This window comes from Clarias gariepinus, chromosome 23 (genome assembly GCF_024256425.1).
Source record: "Clarias gariepinus isolate MV-2021 ecotype Netherlands chromosome 23, CGAR_prim_01v2, whole genome shotgun sequence".
Classification (NCBI taxonomy): Eukaryota; Metazoa; Chordata; class Actinopteri; order Siluriformes; family Clariidae; genus Clarias; species Clarias gariepinus.
In genome coordinates, this window is record NC_071122.1 from 9,041,262 (window position 1) to 9,059,957 (window position 18,696).

Here is an 18,696-nt window from a genome sequence, read left to right on the forward strand (position 1 = left end):
ACTGCTTCACCTATTCATCATTCACTTAAACACGTTGACGTGTTTGCTCTAAATTGTACTTTCCTCGTCGTCAGCTGTTGATATATTTTCATCTCTTGAAAATATGTGTGAAAATTAAAGTTTATTCCCAGTTACTGGCTAATAGCAGGTTTGGTTCCACCCAGCTGCTGCTATGATTCATCTGTTCCCACACAGAACTGAACTGCCTCTTTCAGCAGAAAAAAAAGTCATCAAGCTTTCATGTTAAGACCATCGTTGCCAGACCAAACCTCTTCTGAAAAAACACATGGTAGCGCGTCTGTGATCCATGTAACCATACAAAATGCTTTTAAACCCCATTCGTGCGCCAAACTCCTGCTTTGTTTGACTTGATGAAGGTTTTGTTTTTTTTTTCCTTGTTTTTTAATGTGGAGGCATTAGGCGAATACTCCTCAGGACACAAGTCCGGTTTGACCACACGTGCGTTAATACGAGGAGTTCCTTTGGTTTTTGGGGAGTTTTATGGTGGGCATTAAAACTCAGGTCAAGGCAGCATTCCACAAGTGTCTTGCTGTGGAAGAGTTACTGTGCGCTCGTAAGAGTATAATCGTCGTGGTTGGTTGTGTCCTTTTCCCTCGTTTTTTGTGGTTGTGGCATCGTGCCGAACTGTTAAATTTACCAGGAACCTAGAGTGTGGTGCAGGTTTCTTCCTAACTTCAAGACTACTATTTACTACATTCACGCTAGCGTGTGTGACTCGGAGCACGGCGAAACGTCAGCATGGCTGAGCCTTCATTTATGTTATCCGATCATAGATAAGTTGTATAAAGACTTTATTAAATTTTAGCCTCTGTTGCGTGTCTATAGCAACATGTTAGCAACAGTAGCGATTGCTACAAGAGACAAACTGCAAAGTGAGTTTTGAAGTCACTCAAGCGCTGTCATTTTTTTAATAGTTAGCGGTAACTCTACCGCTTGTACGTATTTGTGCTTAACTTAGTGGCAGGGTGGCGTAGTGGTTAGTGCTGTGGCCTCGCACCTCCACGGTCAAGGGTTCGAGTCCCGCCCCGGGTCTGCATGGTGTTTGCATGTTCTCCCCGTGCTTGGTGGGTCCCAGACTCCTCCTACAGTGCAAAGACATGCAGATTAGGTCCATTGGTGTTTCCAAGTTGCGCGTTTTGTATTTGTGTTTGTTTGTGTGTGCAACAAACACAAATACAAAGATGGATTGGCACTCTATTCAGGGTGTACCCTGCTTCATGCCCTAAGTCTCCTAGAATGGTCTTCAGGCCCCCTGTATACAGAATAAATCGCTATTTTAATTTAAAAGATTTCTGTGAGCTTTAAGAAGCCCTGTAGATACTTACAAAAGTAAATAAGGTGAGTACTTGTGTACTTTTACTCAGTTTGACAGCTAAATGGAGGACTTTTACCTAATAATATTTGCTGTAGGGAATCTCTGCTTTTACTCAAGTACAGGATTTATGCCCTCTTGTAGAAGATACCCCCTGCCAGCTCGTTGCTCAGCTCTGCTAATCTCTGGGAAGGTTTGGCTCATCAGTAGCTTATTTACGTAGACAATAAACAGTGCATTCTGAGTGAAACAAAGAAAGTTTGAGGAATGAAAAAATGCATTATCTTGTTAAAGTAATAGAAGATTTGGGACCTTTTAATGTAAGCAGGAGATTGAAAGGCCAAGTGTGTTTGTGGAAATAATTTCAAGTGTAATTAATGTAATCTCATGTACTGTAAGCTTTGTCACCGATTTAAATTCTGATGAAAAGCAAGCTTATCTGGAAAGATTATCTGGTGCGTGGGTGGGTGGGTGTGTGTGTGTGTGTGTGTGTGGGGTGACACTTAATCACTCAGATGAATTGCTTAACAATGGGGTATCCTAAGTACAGTCTACGCATCGTGTTCTATTTCAGGACTCTTGTTGGTATCTGAGCACTCCCTGTGTCACCCCATTGAAAGAGTGAGTCAGACAGGAAAAAGGATGGGACGTTTCAGATAAGTGGAAAACACAGATTGAGCTACATCTTCTTGCAAACATGCCCTTTTTAAATGATCAAATGAGCTCATTTTGTTGAAATTAGTGGAAATTTATAGGAAATGTGAATGCTAAACATCTGTTTTTGTGTCAAAGTTGAAGTGGTTCCATGGAAAATGCACATAATATGAAATCAAATCAAACTTTATGAAGCATTTTTTCTAAATTGAAATCTGTTTGCTTGTTCTTTTACTGCACACATGCTTAAAATCTCTACACTATATGATTTCGAGAAACCAGATAGTGGTTATTATTTTGGCACAATAAGGAAAACAATGGCAGAAATAATTATCAAGAGGATGTTTGTCAATACTCGTTTAGAACTTCAAAGGTTATTAAAGAAACCTAAAGTAATAACAAATTACATAAATTCCTGGTGAATTTATGTAATATCTGGTGATTCCCATCCTGAGTAATTATCTAACTGCAAAATGTGGTAACTTATTACAGATTATGTGAAGATGGACAGGAATTTATGTAATTTGTCATTACTTTAGGTTTATTTAATAACCTTTGAAGTTCTAAACGAGTATTGACAAACATCCTCTTGATAATTACTCAGGATGGGAATCACCAGATACCAATAATCGAGTCTCCTGTTACATTAGGACGATGATGAGGATCCCAGCGTTGACCTTCACCCTGTAAGCATGGAGGTCTATAAGGTGATGCTCAGAGATTTACTGTCTATCGCTGCTTGCATCATAACAGACCTTTCCATGTTACATGATGTTCATTAATCAGTTGCATATAAGAAAACAAAGATAGCAGTTGTGTGTAAAGACTGAGGCTAAAGCAAACAACCCGGTCAGGATTTAGTGCTCGACGCGAGTTACGACTGGACCTGTGTTTGTGTGTGTGTGTACATCGACGATTAATCTTCTGAATACTATGTACGGAGTCATGTTGGCTGCGTGTTAAAGGTAGCGTGATTTGCATCTCGTGTCGGGCGGATATCCGTGTTGAGGCTCATCTTCATTCTGTTGGGTTGACTGTTTCGCTAAGATGCATGTACATGCACATCTGATCATTTTGATTCATATGTATTTTCTCATGTGTAGAAGATGCGAACAGTTTCCATTTTCTGCTAAAGCTGGTATATTTCCAAGGAATTTGTCATTTTTCAATCTTTTGATGTATATTTATTTGTTTACCTGAATCCAAAACTCAATCAGTGATTCAACTAATTAAATCGACCACAAAAAAGGTTGATTAAATTGAGTAAGTGCTCTAATTAAAGTGTTAACAAGATATAGTGATTCATGCTGGCTCAATATATTGCGACACGGTTTATCTGCGTTTCAGTTTTACGTCATCGTGTTGCCAAACTTTTAGTAATGAGCTGCTGATTGAAGCTTTCAGTTCAGTTTATTTTGCTGCACTGGTTTTTTTGAATGGGTTTGTGATTTAGCAAGTCGTCCAGCAAACGATTGTGAGGTCATGAATTCAAATCCCAGCAACAACGCTGCCCTTGCTGGATCCTTGAGCCAGGCTCTTAACCTTCAGCTGCTTAGTTTATAATAAATGAAATAAATCAAGTAAGTCGCCCAGAGTAAGAAATTCTGCCAAATGCTATAAATGTATATAAGAACTGGATGTCATGTCGCATTTCAAAAGCCCTGCATAATGATATTGCACACGCTCCAAATCAGAGCTCTTTATTATTATTATTTTTTATATATTGCTTGCAAACGTCATTAGAAATATATATGTATATATACAAAAATCAGTCATGAGGGTCTGTTGTAACTGATATCTGTGATCTGCTCTATAAGAGTTGAACATGCTTTTAAATGTTGATTGAAGACTTGCGGACATGCAGATACGATTCTTCTGATCTAAGAGCTGCAGTAATATTGCACAGTATAACAAAGCAATTTCTATAAATAGTTTTGTCACCAAGGGTGATTTTGTTGCTATGAGAAAGAGTAAAAGTTAGGCACTGAGGCGTTAATGTAGAGACATGTTTTTGTGAGTGAGCGAGCGTGTGCGAGTGTAAGGCGAGTGAGTGCAAGCGAGTGCGTACGTGAGTGTTTGTGAATGAGTAAGTGAGGTCAGTTTAGGGGATTTGGGCATAAATTACTCATAATATAACAAGATAACGAGTGCATTAATGTGAAACCTGTGATTTTAATGCTAGAAGATGAATCAGTTAACACATTCTGAGCACTGAGAGTAATATGAAATGATGTGATTAATGAAAATAATGCGAAGATTGTGGTTCTGTGCTTACTGTGTCTCAAAATCAGCGATGAAACAGAGATGCCTGCCACATTGAGCAGTGATTTCTGATTGGCGTGATGTGTCTGGAATCTCTTCAGCTTCCTGCACCAAAATCACCAGTCGTTTATCTCGGACACTATTTGGGCTAATTAACATCTCATATCTTTGAGCATAAAAAATTCGGTACAGTCAGTGGTCTCCATGTAGCACCGGGTGTGTTTGAAAGAGAAAGAGTGTGTGGTGACATTTTATTTTCTTACTATATTGCTATGTGTGTTTGCAGGAGCCTAGCAACAAGCGAGCGAAGCCTCTGAGTCGGGTCACATCGCTGGCTAACCTCATCCCGCCGGTGAAGGCTGCTCCGCTGAAACGTATCGGACAGACGCTGCAGGTACTGCATGTGTTTATGCATAGTGCACGCACTACAAGTACACTACAGGATGACATAATACGTTAAGAGTTGCTCAAAGTTAGATTATGTCCCAGATTTTCCCTTCAGCTCGGCCATTCTTTGCGGGGTGTGGCTTTATTAAAGGAAGACCGTTTAAGCCAGACAGTGACCCGAGCTCAAGATGGTCCAAATTTGCCCTTGCCTAGTGTCTCAGGCCAAAGACTACATTTGCAATGTTGGTCTTCACTAGTATTATTGGTAAATCTTTACATAATTAATAATAATTGTGAGCAGATATGCTTTTTCTACTCAAGTACGACACCAGGACTGTTCGTCTACTCGTTTGGTTTTTATTGTTATTATTATTATTGCAAATTAAAATTGTGTTGTTGTTTTTTTTATCAATCAAAGCGTCTGGCTCATTTTTTAAGTTTCTGTAGCTGAGCTATGCTTTAAGCCCTCGAGCCAGTCTCATGGTAGCAGCTGTTGCAGTGTGATTGAGTAGGGGCTGTGGGGAAGCTAGGCATGCCACGGCCCATCTGGCTCTGAGAGGTGAGGGAGAAAGAGACGACAGAAGTGGGAAGTCTAGGCCCAGTGCCCGGGACAGGAAATGAGACAGGCCCAAGGTTGGTTTAGCCCGTCTGGATGTGGAGAGAGTCTCGGCGTGACCAGAGCGCTGAGAACAGGCCGACGATTCATCACGGGTTTTCCCGTGTTTGCGCTCCGTCTGGCTCCCGCCAGCTCCTCACTCGTGCCATTGTTCTGTGAGGACGGAGGAAGCGGCCACTGTGTTTTGATAGACGTTTGTAGCAGACTGGCAAGGAAAGTTAAATTCGAACCAAATCACAGAGAGGCATTTATTCCTTGATTGCAATAGTTGTTATGGTGCTTGATGCGGCAGTCTGTTTATCAACTAGAAAAAAAACATTCAGCCTTGATCTCCGTGCTATCTGTCTTTTTTTTTGAGAGAGAGAGCTGTGTTGGTGTTTTTTTTTTTTTTTTTTTTGTGCAGATTTGTGTTTTTGTTCGCAGTCTGTACTGGCTTGGACTAAACTTACTGAGTTACCCAAGCTGCTAAAAGCAAAGAATCCATCTGGAATTTTGCAAAACATCAGGCCATGTTCTTCTGTTGTACATTGGATGTTGTAACACTAATCCCTGTTGATATATTAACCGAAAGGTAGATAAAGTGAAGCGAAACCCATGTGTAATTCCACATTTTTAGATCTCTCTTTCTCTCTTTTCATTCAACCTGCCCTTGCAGCGCTCCATCAGCTTCCGAAGTGAAAGCAGGACCGAGATTATGCCTCCTCGTCCATGGAGCAGACAGGCACCAGCGGCCAACACTAAGCGCAGAGACAGCAAGCTGTGGAGTGAGACCTTTGATGTAGGACTAGGACAGATGCTGTCCTCTAAAGAGATAAAAAGGCAGGAGGTAAGACAGCTGTATTTGTTCAAAATAGCCGTTTCCTTATAACTATTAGACGTGCTGGTTTTTAAATGTAATCAGATATAAAACGCAGACAAAGCAGAACTGCACAAACCCCACGGTAGACCCTGGAGGCCACCACTGACACAACAGAGTTCCAGTTCGCTAATCCCCTGTACAAATTATACCCTGCAAGTTCACGTGGAAAACACACGGCAGGCTGAAACCGAGCAGTTGTTGAAGTGTGTGGGGGAGGACATCGAGCTTTCAGAAACGTCTCCTCATTGCTCCCTTGTGTTCCTTGAACTTTTCCACACATGCAGTTGAAACTGCGGTAGCCTCTGTTATTTTGGTAGTAAAAATTAGTCCTGGTTGAAACATGGGAGGCCTGTTCGTGTCACCCCCACTCCGCCTCCCCTCTCCCTCTTCACGTCCCCCCAATTTCATTCCAGATCAAGTCTCTTCCTTTTTCTGTGTCCGCACAAACTTCAAAGTCTCAGGGATGCGGTGTGGATAACAGGGAGCAGCTGTCTGCAGGGGGAAATATTGTGTGTTTCAAAGGTCGAGAGGGTCCTGTGGGGTTTCTTCCCACACTTTGTATATAGAAATATATAAAGCAGTCATAAATTGTGATATATTTTCTTATTTTCTTATTAATCGTATAATTATACGACTTCTGTGCTGCCTTTTTTTTTATTCAAAAAGTGAAACAGATTTTTGATTCATTAAAATATTTTAAGCCTTTTTTTTATTTATTTTTTTTATATTAATGATTATGGCTTACGGCTCATGAAAATCAAAAGCCAGGATCTTAAAATTTTTTGATTACTTTCTAAGATCAATAAAAAGTTCAATAATTTATGATACCGAAATGACACGGTTGCTTTAATAGCGGCGCCCAGCTCATCTGTATTGTGTTGAGTCAGGTGTTTCCCATCTTCCCTTTTGACAATCAACCTCATAAATTCTCCATGGGTTTCAGTTCAAGCGAGTTGGCTGGCCAATCAAACGCAGTAATATCGTGGTAGTTGTTGCACTGTGGGCTGGTACTAAGTGCTGCCGCCTTTTCCTACCACGCTTTTCCCTTCCAGTCAACTTTCCTCTGAAAGCTGCCAGCTCTTTCAGGGATGACCTTCTGTGACTCAACCATCTTGTGGAGGGTGTCGATGATCGTCCTGTCAGACAACCTGTCTAGTCAGCAGTCTTCCCTGTGATTGTGGTTCCGTACATTGAACTGAGAGATAAACCTATTAATAGCAATTTACTCGAATTTGTGAATTTGATGAAATATTCTATTTTAAGATACTGTGCTTTGGTTTTTCTTGAGCTGTAAGCTGTAATCATCAAAATTAAAACACGAAAGACTTGTAAAAATATTCCTTTTTAATGCACTATGTACTGTATATACATCAACATTATCGAAAGTGCTACTTAAATCATTTGCAAACTTTCTACGCTTTATTTTTAGTTCTGAAAACCATTACCCAGCTTACCTCTCGTTCTTTTTTCTCCTTTAGGCCATTTTTGAGCTGACTCAAGGAGAGCAGGACCTGATTGAAGACCTCAAGCTGGCCAAAAAGGTTAGCTCTGCTTTTCCAATTAGTGGCCTTTTCCTCCTCACTTCATGCACCGTATAAACACCGAGTTAAACCCCCTCTGTGGGAACCTCGGCTCCGGTTACTCCTCAGCTCACAGAGGCACACTCTTCACAGGGGGGTTGAGGGGGAAGAATGAGATTTGAGCAAGCACACAAGAGCACTTACACCTCTAATATACTAGTCTATAAAGACGGAGCGGATTTTCTTGTACATTTCATCACATCTTTTTCGGGTCACATTTGGGGCTCGCACTTTCCCTTAATGTCGCTTGATGTTTATCTTAAGTACACGATGACCCTTTTTCTGGGTCATGTTTCATAATTCTGCCCCTGCTCCAAAGACAGCTCGAAAGTGCTTTTCCAAGTGGACGCTGGCTAATGATTATGTGATGTAATCGCAGGCTTACCACGACCCCATGCTGAAGCTCTGCATTATGACGGAACACGAGCTCAATCAGATATTCGGCACCCTGGATTCTCTCATCCCAATGCACGAAGGTAAGATTTAAGATTTTTTACCTAATATAACTGTCATAGCTTAGGGTGTGTTGTTATTTTTGTACACCCTTCACATTTTAGTCAAGGCTTAGCACTAAGCTGGACATCATTTTGCTCTTCCTGTCTGGCCGTGTAGATCTGCTGAGTCGACTGCGAGAAGCCAGGAAACCTGATGGCTCTACAGACCACGTGGGACACATTTTAGTCAACTGGGTAAGTTGTACAAGTAGAGTTGTGTGGTTTGTGTTCTTTTCTTCTGACCCACTTGGCTGTAACACCAGTGTTTATGAGCAAAGTATTAAGAAGGAAAGGGAGCAGGAACTCTGTACACACTGTTTCCACGACAGTTATGTCAAATAAAGGGAGCCATGACAGTTATGTGAAATGAGTATTTAAAATATATGCATGTCGTAAAAATGGTCAGAGCAGGTCGTGACTTAATTTACCACCAGCCAGTCCATTATGTACACTTTGGTAACACTTACAAGGCAGCATGGATCCATGCTTTCATGTTCACGCCAAATTCTGATCCGAATGTCGCAGCAGAAATCGAGACTCAGCAGTCCAGGCAACATTTAAAAAAAATTTTGCTGAGCTGATGTGACTTGTAGCCTTGGTTTCCCGTGGCATCAGTTGGCACCTGGTATGGTCTTGTGCTCCTGTAGCCCATCTGCTTCAAGGCTGTTGTGTTGTGCAGTCAGAGATGCTCTTCAAGATACAACATTTATAACAAGACATTATTTTGTTGCCTTTCTATCAGCTCGAACCAGTCTGGCCATTCTTCTATGATGATCCCTTGCACCAACAAGGCATTTTTTGTTAGAGAAATGCCACTCACAGAATATTTTCTCGTTTTCCAACCATTCTATGTAAATCCTAGAGGGATTCCTGATCATGAAAATCCCAGTAGATCAGCACTTTTTTTTTTGGAACATAGATCAGCTCAGACCAGCCTGTCTGGCACTAACAACCACGACACATTCAAAATCACTTAAATCATGTCTTGCATGTCTAGTGTGACTAGATGTAGATATGTATAAATAACAACTTGCAACTCTCTTTGACTTATGTGAGCTAATAATGGCATTATTTACACCCAAGCACACAGGCTAGATCAGATACTGGCCATTTACTACCCTGATATCAGAACCTGACTGTATTTCATCTTGGTACGGCCAGTAACATCGTGTTTCTTGGCTTGGCTTTCGGCTGGAGGAGTAGCAACTTGAAGCACTCCAAATAACAAGTGTATGGGAGGACAAAAGTGTGGTGGTTTCTTAGCACTCAGAGATGCTTATTTATTCAGGCTTATCACGCCATCATGAAGAACTCGGAATGCTCTCATGAGTTATACAGTCAGCTTTGTGCGTTAGCTCTGTCTTAAAACCACAGCAGATCCAGAGAGCACTTTTGACCCTACGTCAGTACTCCGGTGAAACGTGATTCGCAGAGTTTACATATCATCCAGGTCGTCCAAGCATCACAATCTCCGATGTCCTTTTAACCGGCGACCTAAAAACTTTTTGATAGCGAACAGTGTGTGGGGTTGAAAGGATGAGAGCTGGGGGGTGAGGGGGTGGTGAGGGGGTTACTGCTTTCAGAGCTCCGCTTTATTAATCTCACTCGACAGCTCCGTCCAATGTTGCTATTCAAAGCCTCAGGTCTGTTTGCATTTATGTGTACTAAAGGAAAACATATTGGACTTTTTTTTTGTTTTTAAGCTGTTGAGCAACAAGCGCCTTTTTTACGTTCAGTTTTCGAACATGATGCTAGACAGACCTGCTGTGTCTAGCTGGTTTATTTGACTGTTCTCCAATTGCTCCATTAGGAAATGAAACGAGATAAGTAGCCAAAAAAAATATTAGTTTGTCTTGCTTTTGGTCTAAAACAAAGAGGCTGGTTTAATGCATGGGTTGTTCCTAGGATATCAGGATCAGGATATAAGGATATTAACAGTGAGTGATTGTTGAATATTTATTTATGTATAAAATTTATTTATGTATAACCTGTCCTACGTGGGACATTTTCTGGACCAGTTTGCAAGACAATAAACAATTAAAAAGGGAACGAGCCAAAGCTCAAACACATTACTTTAAAGAAATGCCTTGTAAAAGCGTTTTGTTGCAGTTGTGATCAAAAATCTAATCTTGCATGCAATACATTATCTGGTAGAGATGTAAGGTTCATTCATGTATCGTGATCCTTTTCATGTATTGTCACAATGATTCAAAATAATTTTTTACAAACTAATTTGACATTTTTAGACGTTTGCATTTGAGGTGATAAGATGTTGCAGTTCCTCTCTAATCCTACAGGTGGCGAGTAAATTATTTGCAGAGGTTTGTTTTGAATTGTGAGAAATCGCGGTACGTACAGAACTGCAATATTCTGAATTATTTCGTATTAATTGGCACCTATTATCACCCATCTTGATATCATCGTAACTTATGGTCCCTGGTGATTGCCATCCATATTATCTGGTATGTTTGAGTCCATCCTTAGGGCATGCTTCTGAAATCACACAAAGTACTACACAGTACTTCTTTATTTAGATATTGTTTCAGATTTTAAAGGTGCTAATTGTCTTGTCTTCTTGGTGTGTACCAGCAGTTGGCATCCACTATGATGGATTACCGCCACCTACTGGGCTTGGTCTTCCTCATGTTCCTTTAAATCTTCGTTTCTAGTCTCGACACTCTTAAGAAACCCATTAACTACTTTCTTCCTTGTGCTCATTCTCTAAGTTTATTTGAAACACTGTTATTACATCATAAAATATAAGAGCCTATCAGGGTTTCATATGCAAATCCAGTCCATGGACCATGCAACATAGAGCAGTTTATTAGATAATGCCGTTTAGGGTTAATGGCTTTCATTGCTAAAATTTGGATTGCTTGATGATTAAGTTTTTGCACCCCTGTCATGTTCCTATTTATATATTGCATGACTTCGTGTCATGTCGTGTCTCTTTTCCCTGTTGCATTCTGCTTCCTTTCCATGTATTTATTTGTTCAGATAACCTTTTCCCAGCCTAGGCTTCAGTTTATGATTTGTCCGTGTCGTGCATTTCTTTCATCACTTGTTCGTAAAGGTATTTGATTCTGTCCCGCACGGCTGTCCTTTCCTGTTTACTCCTAAAAGAGAACAATACATGCCAGACAAGGACGGTCTAAAGAATGTAGCTGTTACCTCAGACTATTTCCTTCAAGCCTCATCTGTCCGAGAAGGGTTTCCACAGCAGGACTGGGAAAATCCATCAAGTGCATATTGCCTAACTGTGTAAACATTTCTCAATGCTGCTTCACCTCAGAAGAAGCTTTTACTTTCTCACACATGCAGGGTGGCCTCAGTCTAGAGCAGTGTTTCTTTTCCAGCTTGTTTAGTGGAATTTTATATCAGGAAATCTTTTTTTATTACACTTGCAATAGATTAATTATGTGTGTATCGCGCGTGTGTATATTATATACGGAAAGAATAAATTACTTCCGCTGTTATTGGAAAATAATAAACAGCAAAAAGTATATGAGTCATGCATCCAGCCGGAGACGACCACGTGTACAAATTGCAGTTTGCAAGGATTGATCTGATATTGATCCACCTGTTCCTGGACAATTGTTAAAATGTCCTCTTTTTTTTCTCTCTCTCTCTTCACTTAAACTGTGTCCTTTTACCTGCTGTAGGAATGCACAGCTGTTCCCATAACTCTGACTGATTATAAGCCAGCTGAAGGCATTTCTTTCTGAGTGCCGCTCTCTGGTTATTATCTCATCACACTGGTGTGGTAGCATTTTTTCCGAACTTTGTAGGAGACAGGTCTGGGCTTATAGAGAAGACGGGACAGGAGAGGAGAGGGGAGGTGCAGCTGCAAGGTCTGCTTTAATACTCAAACTTAGCCAAAGGCTAGTTATCTAACCTGCACATGTTTTTCGGGCTCTCGGTTTCCACTCCAGATGGCATGAAGACAAAAAAAAATAGTTTTTGTCTTTTTAAACTCTGCACCCGCCTCGATCTCTGGAACGATAAACAAACCACCACAATTTGAAAGCTATGAACATGCAATGCCTTGAATAGGTGCAAATCAAATTACATCCACGATCGCTCTTTAGAAGCAACAGATGCCAGCTTTGGAGAGAAAACCTGGATTTTATTACTTTATCCACTGAATTTTTTTTTCTCTCTCCTATCCAGCTGCCCTGTCTAGACTCCTACAACATCTACTGCAGTAACCAGGTGGCCGCGAAAGCCTTACTGGACCATAAAAAGCAGGACCACCGGGTACACGACTTCCTGCAGCGTTGTTTGGAGTCGCCCTTCAGTCGCAAGCTGGACCTGTGGAACTTTCTGGACATCCCGCGCAGCCGGCTTGTCAAATATCCACTGCTGCTGCGTGAGATTCTCAAACACACACCTAACGACCACCCGGACCGGCAGCATCTGGACGAGGCTGTAAGTAGAAACGGTCCATGTGGAAAATGAATAAATGTCAAACTGTGGAGTTTTTCATTGCAAATGACATGATCTAGGAAATATATATATATACATGTGTAAGAATTTCCAATTACATGTAAAAGGTCACAGGAGGAGCGCTAAGAGGTGTACACCCTGAACAGCGTGCCGATCCATCTCAGGACACACACACTCACACACACACTATGGGCAGGTTTAAAACACCAATTTGCCTAACCTCTCTCCGAATGTTTTTCCTCCTGTGTTTATTCCATGGCTCTTTTATAGCCATTATCCAAACCAATGTGTTTTTTCTTCTCAGATCAACATGATCCAAAGCATCGTGGCGGAGATCAACATCAAGACGGGCGAGTCGGAGTGCCACTATTACAAAGAGCGTCTGCTCTACCTGGAGGAGAGCCAGAGAGACCTGCTGATCGACAGCTCTCGCATTCTCAGCTGCCACGGAGAGCTAAAGAACAACAGAGGAGCTGTGAGTGTTGTACACCTTTATATGAGCCTGTTCACTTGTCCATCACACCCTGGCAAGATTTGTTCTTCATTTTCAGAGTTAATCATTTTGAGTCGCGTTTTTCCCGAAGGTTATGGACTCCACATTTTTAGTGTTAGATTGACCACAAAGATAATCTGTTAAAAATAAAATTTTATCACGCGTGGTGTTCGAATCATACCAGTGCTGAAATTTATCGTGAATGAATGCGTGAAACCGATTGTGATGAGATTCAGTAAAAACCTTTGAATGGTGCAAATGTTTTAAAGAAGGCTGTGAACAACGATCTCCGCCCAGGTGGCTCGGGGCCCACTGCAGTCATTCCCATGAACATTCAGCGAGTGGAACATCTGATCCTGAGATGCATCTGTCTGTGTGAACTGTACACACCATCAGTGGAGATATTTCCACATCCCCTGTACAGCTTTTACTTCGCTCCAAGCCATTTCCACATGTTTGGGCCATTAAAGGAGTTCCTGGGAGGCCGGCGTTTCAGACGTGAGACAGGCTTTGGTATACTGAAAACTTTCTACCTTGATGGTATCCAAGCACTAGTGCATTAGTGTAGCAGGGAATTTTATCGAGAAATAAAGGGAGCTTTTACTCTCAACTGTGTTCTGTTATTCTGCCTGATCAGAAGTCCTGGTTTGACTTGAATATCACTTGTAGTTCTTCATTTTGAAAAATAATTGAGTCTGTAATTTGCTAATCTTATGTATTAGATGTTTATTACTCTGATGGATTTAATGATGAACTCCAATTCGTTGTAGTCTCTTTTGTAGACATTTATCAATTTTGAACATTTCAGTATTGAGTAATTAGTTTGGTTATTACCCTCAGAATGTATCCCAGGCTCGTGGGTGATCTCGCCCTCACTCACTATGTAATCTAAGTAGAGTTGTTTACTTTCTTTACGTGCTAATTGGAAGCTCCCCGTCACGTGTCGCTCATCTCGTTTCTGCTTTACGTTTGATCCGAAGGCTTTCTTTTCTTTTCCAATAAGAGACCTCCATCGTAATTGTGTCCGCTCAGAAAAAAAAATAAGAGGGCAGTTCTGTGGAAACACGCTAATCACAGGAAAACATAAACCCCCAAAAGGCCATTAATCAAAATGCGGTCAAGGAGCAGACACGGCGGTTTTGCCTTTCATGTCGAGAAACTTGACTGGGTTTTAAACAATGAACCAGTAAAGTACGAGCACCATACAGGAAGGAAAACGGCTCGGTACACTGTTTTATTTTAATCTGCTTGGGTCAGAATGTTCTTACCAGGTCCAGCTCTAGTGCTATTTAAGAAATGCTTTCAAATATGTGATAATGTGAAGAGTGCGTTCATCACACAGCAGTGATGCTAAGGTTGTACAAGGTAGAAGTCAAGTCAAGTCCTCTGTTTCCTCTAAACCCCCGACTATAAGTCAGAGCCAGGTTGTGTATCAGTTTTCTTCATCTAAACACACTCATGCATACACACGCACATGCATGCACACACCACACACACACACACACGTCTACTTCCTTTCATGGTCAAGCATCATATTCGGTCCGTATTACACTCACGCTTGTGGGAACAAAATGGACCAAAATAGCATGAAGAGTATTTATCGAAATGGAAATATTGACGGTGGACAAATTCACCTCTGGGCTCTGCATTACTTTCATGATAACTCGGGGGTTACGTAATTTCCACAGTCACAACCCTGAAATATTTATTAAACAGACTTCCGTGAAGCTAGCCTCAGACATACACACATGCATTATCCTCTTCTAGGGATTATTTCAAGTATGTTAAGTAGCTCAGCTAATCGCAAGGCACTTTCGCTGGTGGGAAAATATCAAGCGAAATATTTATAATACTTAATTCGCTGCTTTTCCATCTAGCTTGGTCTGGTCATTAGCATTTCCATGATGTTGACATTTTTCCTATTAATATGAGGAGAACAAGTACGGCGAGATTCACTTGCACTTCAGTAACAGCTATTTCTTCTCTTTTCGTTCTTCATACAGAAGCTCCACGTGTTCCTGTTCCAGGACGTCCTGGTGATCACACGGGCCATCACGCATAACGAGCAGCTCTGCTATCAGCTCTACCGGCAGCCCATCCCGGTGCGGGATCTTGAGTGGGAGGACCTGCAGGATGGCGAGATCCGTGTAGGCGGATCAATCAGAGGGGCTTTCAGCAACACTGAGAGGAGTGAGTTTCAAATGAATGATTTTTGTTTGTTAAGCCTCACAGTGACCTATTAATCATTCAAGCATAAAACACTTTCTAGAGGTAGTAGACGTATCCTTTTAATGGAGTTTCCATTCCAAAACGTGCACAACAATCACATCAATTAAAAAAAAAAAAAATTTTAAAGGGCGCTAGGAGGGGAGCTTGCAATTAGTGTTTTGGAATGAATCTGTCCTCAAAATATGAAAGGAATGGTCTCCAGACTTTTTAAAAAATCTGTAAACGGAGGCTTGTGTTGAATATTTGAGGGAATTTAAAACATCTTCTAACTTTAGGGCATGAACAGGTGCAAGTGATGACAAATGATCAGGCCGGTGATTAGTCTACTGGTGACACTGAATGCCGAGTGGTTGAAACAGACAAGAGGGGAAAATTAGGTGGCTGCTGAGGTTGTTACATAAACGACCAAATTTTATATTGTATGTTTAGGTGCTTGTCACAGTACAACATTTGTTCCCATTTATTGAATTTAATTTGATATAAAGAAATGAGGGGGGGTCAAGACTTTTGCACTGTACTAAAGGTTTAAATAACATGCACTCAGATATAACACGCTGTTTGCATAATAACATTCTTAGAGCTAAATGTTCAAGTATGTGCATTTTCTAAAACAATCTTTTAACACGTTCTTTTCATTGGAGAGAAATTCTTAGAGCTGGAATCAGCAAACCATCCATGATTGGAACAGACTCGCATGTCCTCATATGAATTGACATTTTCTCCCAACTCTATCATCTATCTGTCCTTGGATGATCCTCATATGAGGACTGTTGGATATGATTCTTTGGCCAAATGTTTTTATGTTTAATGAAATTAATTAAGTTCATACTTTTCAGGTGATAATAAAAAGTTGAGTACAACAGTAGAGTCTCATAAGTTTAAAGTGATGGTTTTCTTCAAACTCCCTTATAACAAACACTTCCGTTCCTTCCTTTACCAGCCAAGAACTTTTTCCGGGTGACGTTCCGGAGCGGAGGTCAGCTCCAGTCCCACTGCTTTCAAGCCAGTGATGCCTTCAACAAGCAACAGTGGCTGAACTGCATACGGCAGGCGAAAGTAGCGACCGGCTCTCAGCCTTTCCAGCACTCGGCTCCCGCTCAGGACAAAACCGAGGAGCGCATGGACCAAACCGACAGCGACTCCTCAGACTGTAGCATGGACACTAGCGATCCCACTGCTGAGGTTGGAACGCAACTGATGGAGCACACGCACGTGTGAACGCCGCACTGTCGCCGTAACGTGACCGGTCACCCGCAGTCATCTCCACTCACCAAGCCAACCTGTACAGTATTGTCATGGAGAAAGCCGTCTGTACTAGCCACAGAGTAGAGAGAGCACTACATTTTCCACCACTACTTTAATTTTCATGTCTCTTTCTATCGTCAGTGGCGCACTCTGTCGCACTTCCAACTGTGAAACTGTGTCAGGTTTCCCTGTCGTCTGAACAGGACTCGGAAGAGGTGAAGGGGACTCGCTGAGTTTATCATTCCTCGTAGCGAGAATGAAAAGCAGCCCTCTGAGGAGAGAAAAGATTCCATATTAATTGATTGATGTATTATATTTATGTACTGTGTTATGTCTACAGTAGCCACCCAGACAAAACGACCAGAGGAATGTTTTCATGACAATCAAGAAGCGGAGTTTTGGTGGTTTACAGTGTTTTAAAGCCTATACGGAGGTTTCTACACTTACTCGAGACAAATCAAGTTCTCGAGATCACAAAAGCAAGACAAGAGGAGAACAAAGCCAAAAGCATGCAGCTCGGTGATGAGCGTGTTTCTACACGTCTCGTGTATGTGTATGTATCTTGACAGATAAACCTGTGTTGTACAGAAAAGCAGTTTATATGTTAATTCACTCAAAGCTGTAGCCATCATGCTGTCTCCCACAAAGACCAGGGTTAATTAGGTAAGCGGTGTCCCACCAGACAATGGAGATTTAAAGCACTTTGATAATTAAAAATCTTGGCCTTCTTGGCAACAAAAAAAGAATTTTAATCAGGTAACCATATAATAAAAAAAAAAAAAAAAGAATAACTGTAGCCGATGCTCTCACTTGGTGTAAAGTCGTAATCACTTGTGCCATGCAGCTCAGCACAACTTGTCTTTTTCCAAGTGTAGTGTGTATATGTATTTTGGTGTGTGTGCCTAGGAAAAGCATTGCCAAAAAGGTGTTTTAACCCTGTGTGAGTTGACCTGTGGGCTCTCGTCGTCTTGGGGAAAAGGCATCGCCACCAGAGAAATTATTTCAAATACAGTATAATGTTTTTACCAATTTATTATTTTTCTTGTCCCCCCCCCCCTTTTTTTTTTTAAAGAAATGTATTAAAATTTATGCAGTAGTGTGTTTATTTATAGCTAATTTTTCACTTGACCTAACTATGCTGTTCTTTTATTTTAAGTGCTCATAGAAGAGGAAAAGTGTTACTGCAGGTGAGCGAAATAGAGTTTATACAGAAAGACGCAGTTTGAGGCAATGGAAGCAAAGCCATATGGAGGGATATGTGATCATGTGACGAGTAAAGTTATCACAGTATGTGTGTATACTGATGGAAAGCTGGAAAGTGTGTCATGAGTACCAAATAAATGAGTTGAAACACTCTGGTTTCTTTCCTCTGACTCTTACTTTTACCATAAAGACTAAAAGTCTTTATGGTACACGATCGTTATCGCCCTGATTCAGATCCAGAGTATGTAAGGAATAAAACACTTAAAACACTTCGGATGTGCTGTTATTGGGAAATAAAGATAGGGTAGCGTGAAATTTTTTTTTTTTTTTTTAACAGCATGTCTACAAGCAGTTTATTTTTATACCACAGCTATTTCAATTTTAGTGATTAAAGGTACCTTAGTGTACCCCTTTGTAACAAGTTAATGCAAGTCTTCCACTCAGATCTTGGCTTCTGGCTTCCCTGATGATCTTTTTCCACCATATCCCTTTAAAAAAGTGCATTTTCTAGACATAATAATAATAATATTAGTAATAATATGTCCCTTTAAATTAAAGAACAGCATATATATTTTTCAACCTGTTATGTCTAGAGGGGATCATTTATAACAGTTCTAACCCCCCCCCCCCATTTTTTTCTGTTTATCATTAAAAAAAAAAATTGTCAAACTACAAAGCACCCCTTTCTGAAACATTTGCATGCGAAAAAAAAATGTTACTACATCATCTTTGTTATAAAGCATACCACTGAAGGCGCCTTGAAATAAAAATCTTATCAAAGTGAAATGGCCAAGTTCACGATGAGAGCAAAGATTTCGCTCTCACACCTCATCCTTAAAGTACTTTTTTTTTTAAAACATGCACACAAATTACATTCGAACAGGGCAGTGCATAA

At 40.8% G+C, this 18,696-nt stretch overlaps 1 protein-coding gene across 3 annotated transcripts in view; it reads left to right on the forward strand.

Moving 5' to 3' along the window:
- The window catches only part of arhgef3 (Rho guanine nucleotide exchange factor (GEF) 3), a 78,089-nt gene extending 60,138 nt beyond the window's left edge, over window positions 1–17,951 (forward strand). For all 3 annotated transcript variants that reach the window (XM_053484170.1, XM_053484172.1, XM_053484171.1), the window contains 9 exons: window positions 4,536–4,643; window positions 5,908–6,078; window positions 7,590–7,652; window positions 8,071–8,167; window positions 8,304–8,380; window positions 12,356–12,613; window positions 12,936–13,106; window positions 15,128–15,314; window positions 16,294–17,951. In XM_053484170.1, coding sequence (XP_053340145.1) covers window positions 4,536–4,643; window positions 5,908–6,078; window positions 7,590–7,652; window positions 8,071–8,167; window positions 8,304–8,380; window positions 12,356–12,613; window positions 12,936–13,106; window positions 15,128–15,314; window positions 16,294–16,571 — 1,410 coding nt within the window. In that variant the 3' untranslated portion in view covers window positions 16,572–17,951. The remainder of the gene's footprint in view (window positions 1–4,535; window positions 4,644–5,907; window positions 6,079–7,589; window positions 7,653–8,070; window positions 8,168–8,303; window positions 8,381–12,355; window positions 12,614–12,935; window positions 13,107–15,127; window positions 15,315–16,293) is intronic.
- The last annotated feature ends 745 nt before the right edge of the window (window positions 17,952–18,696 follow it).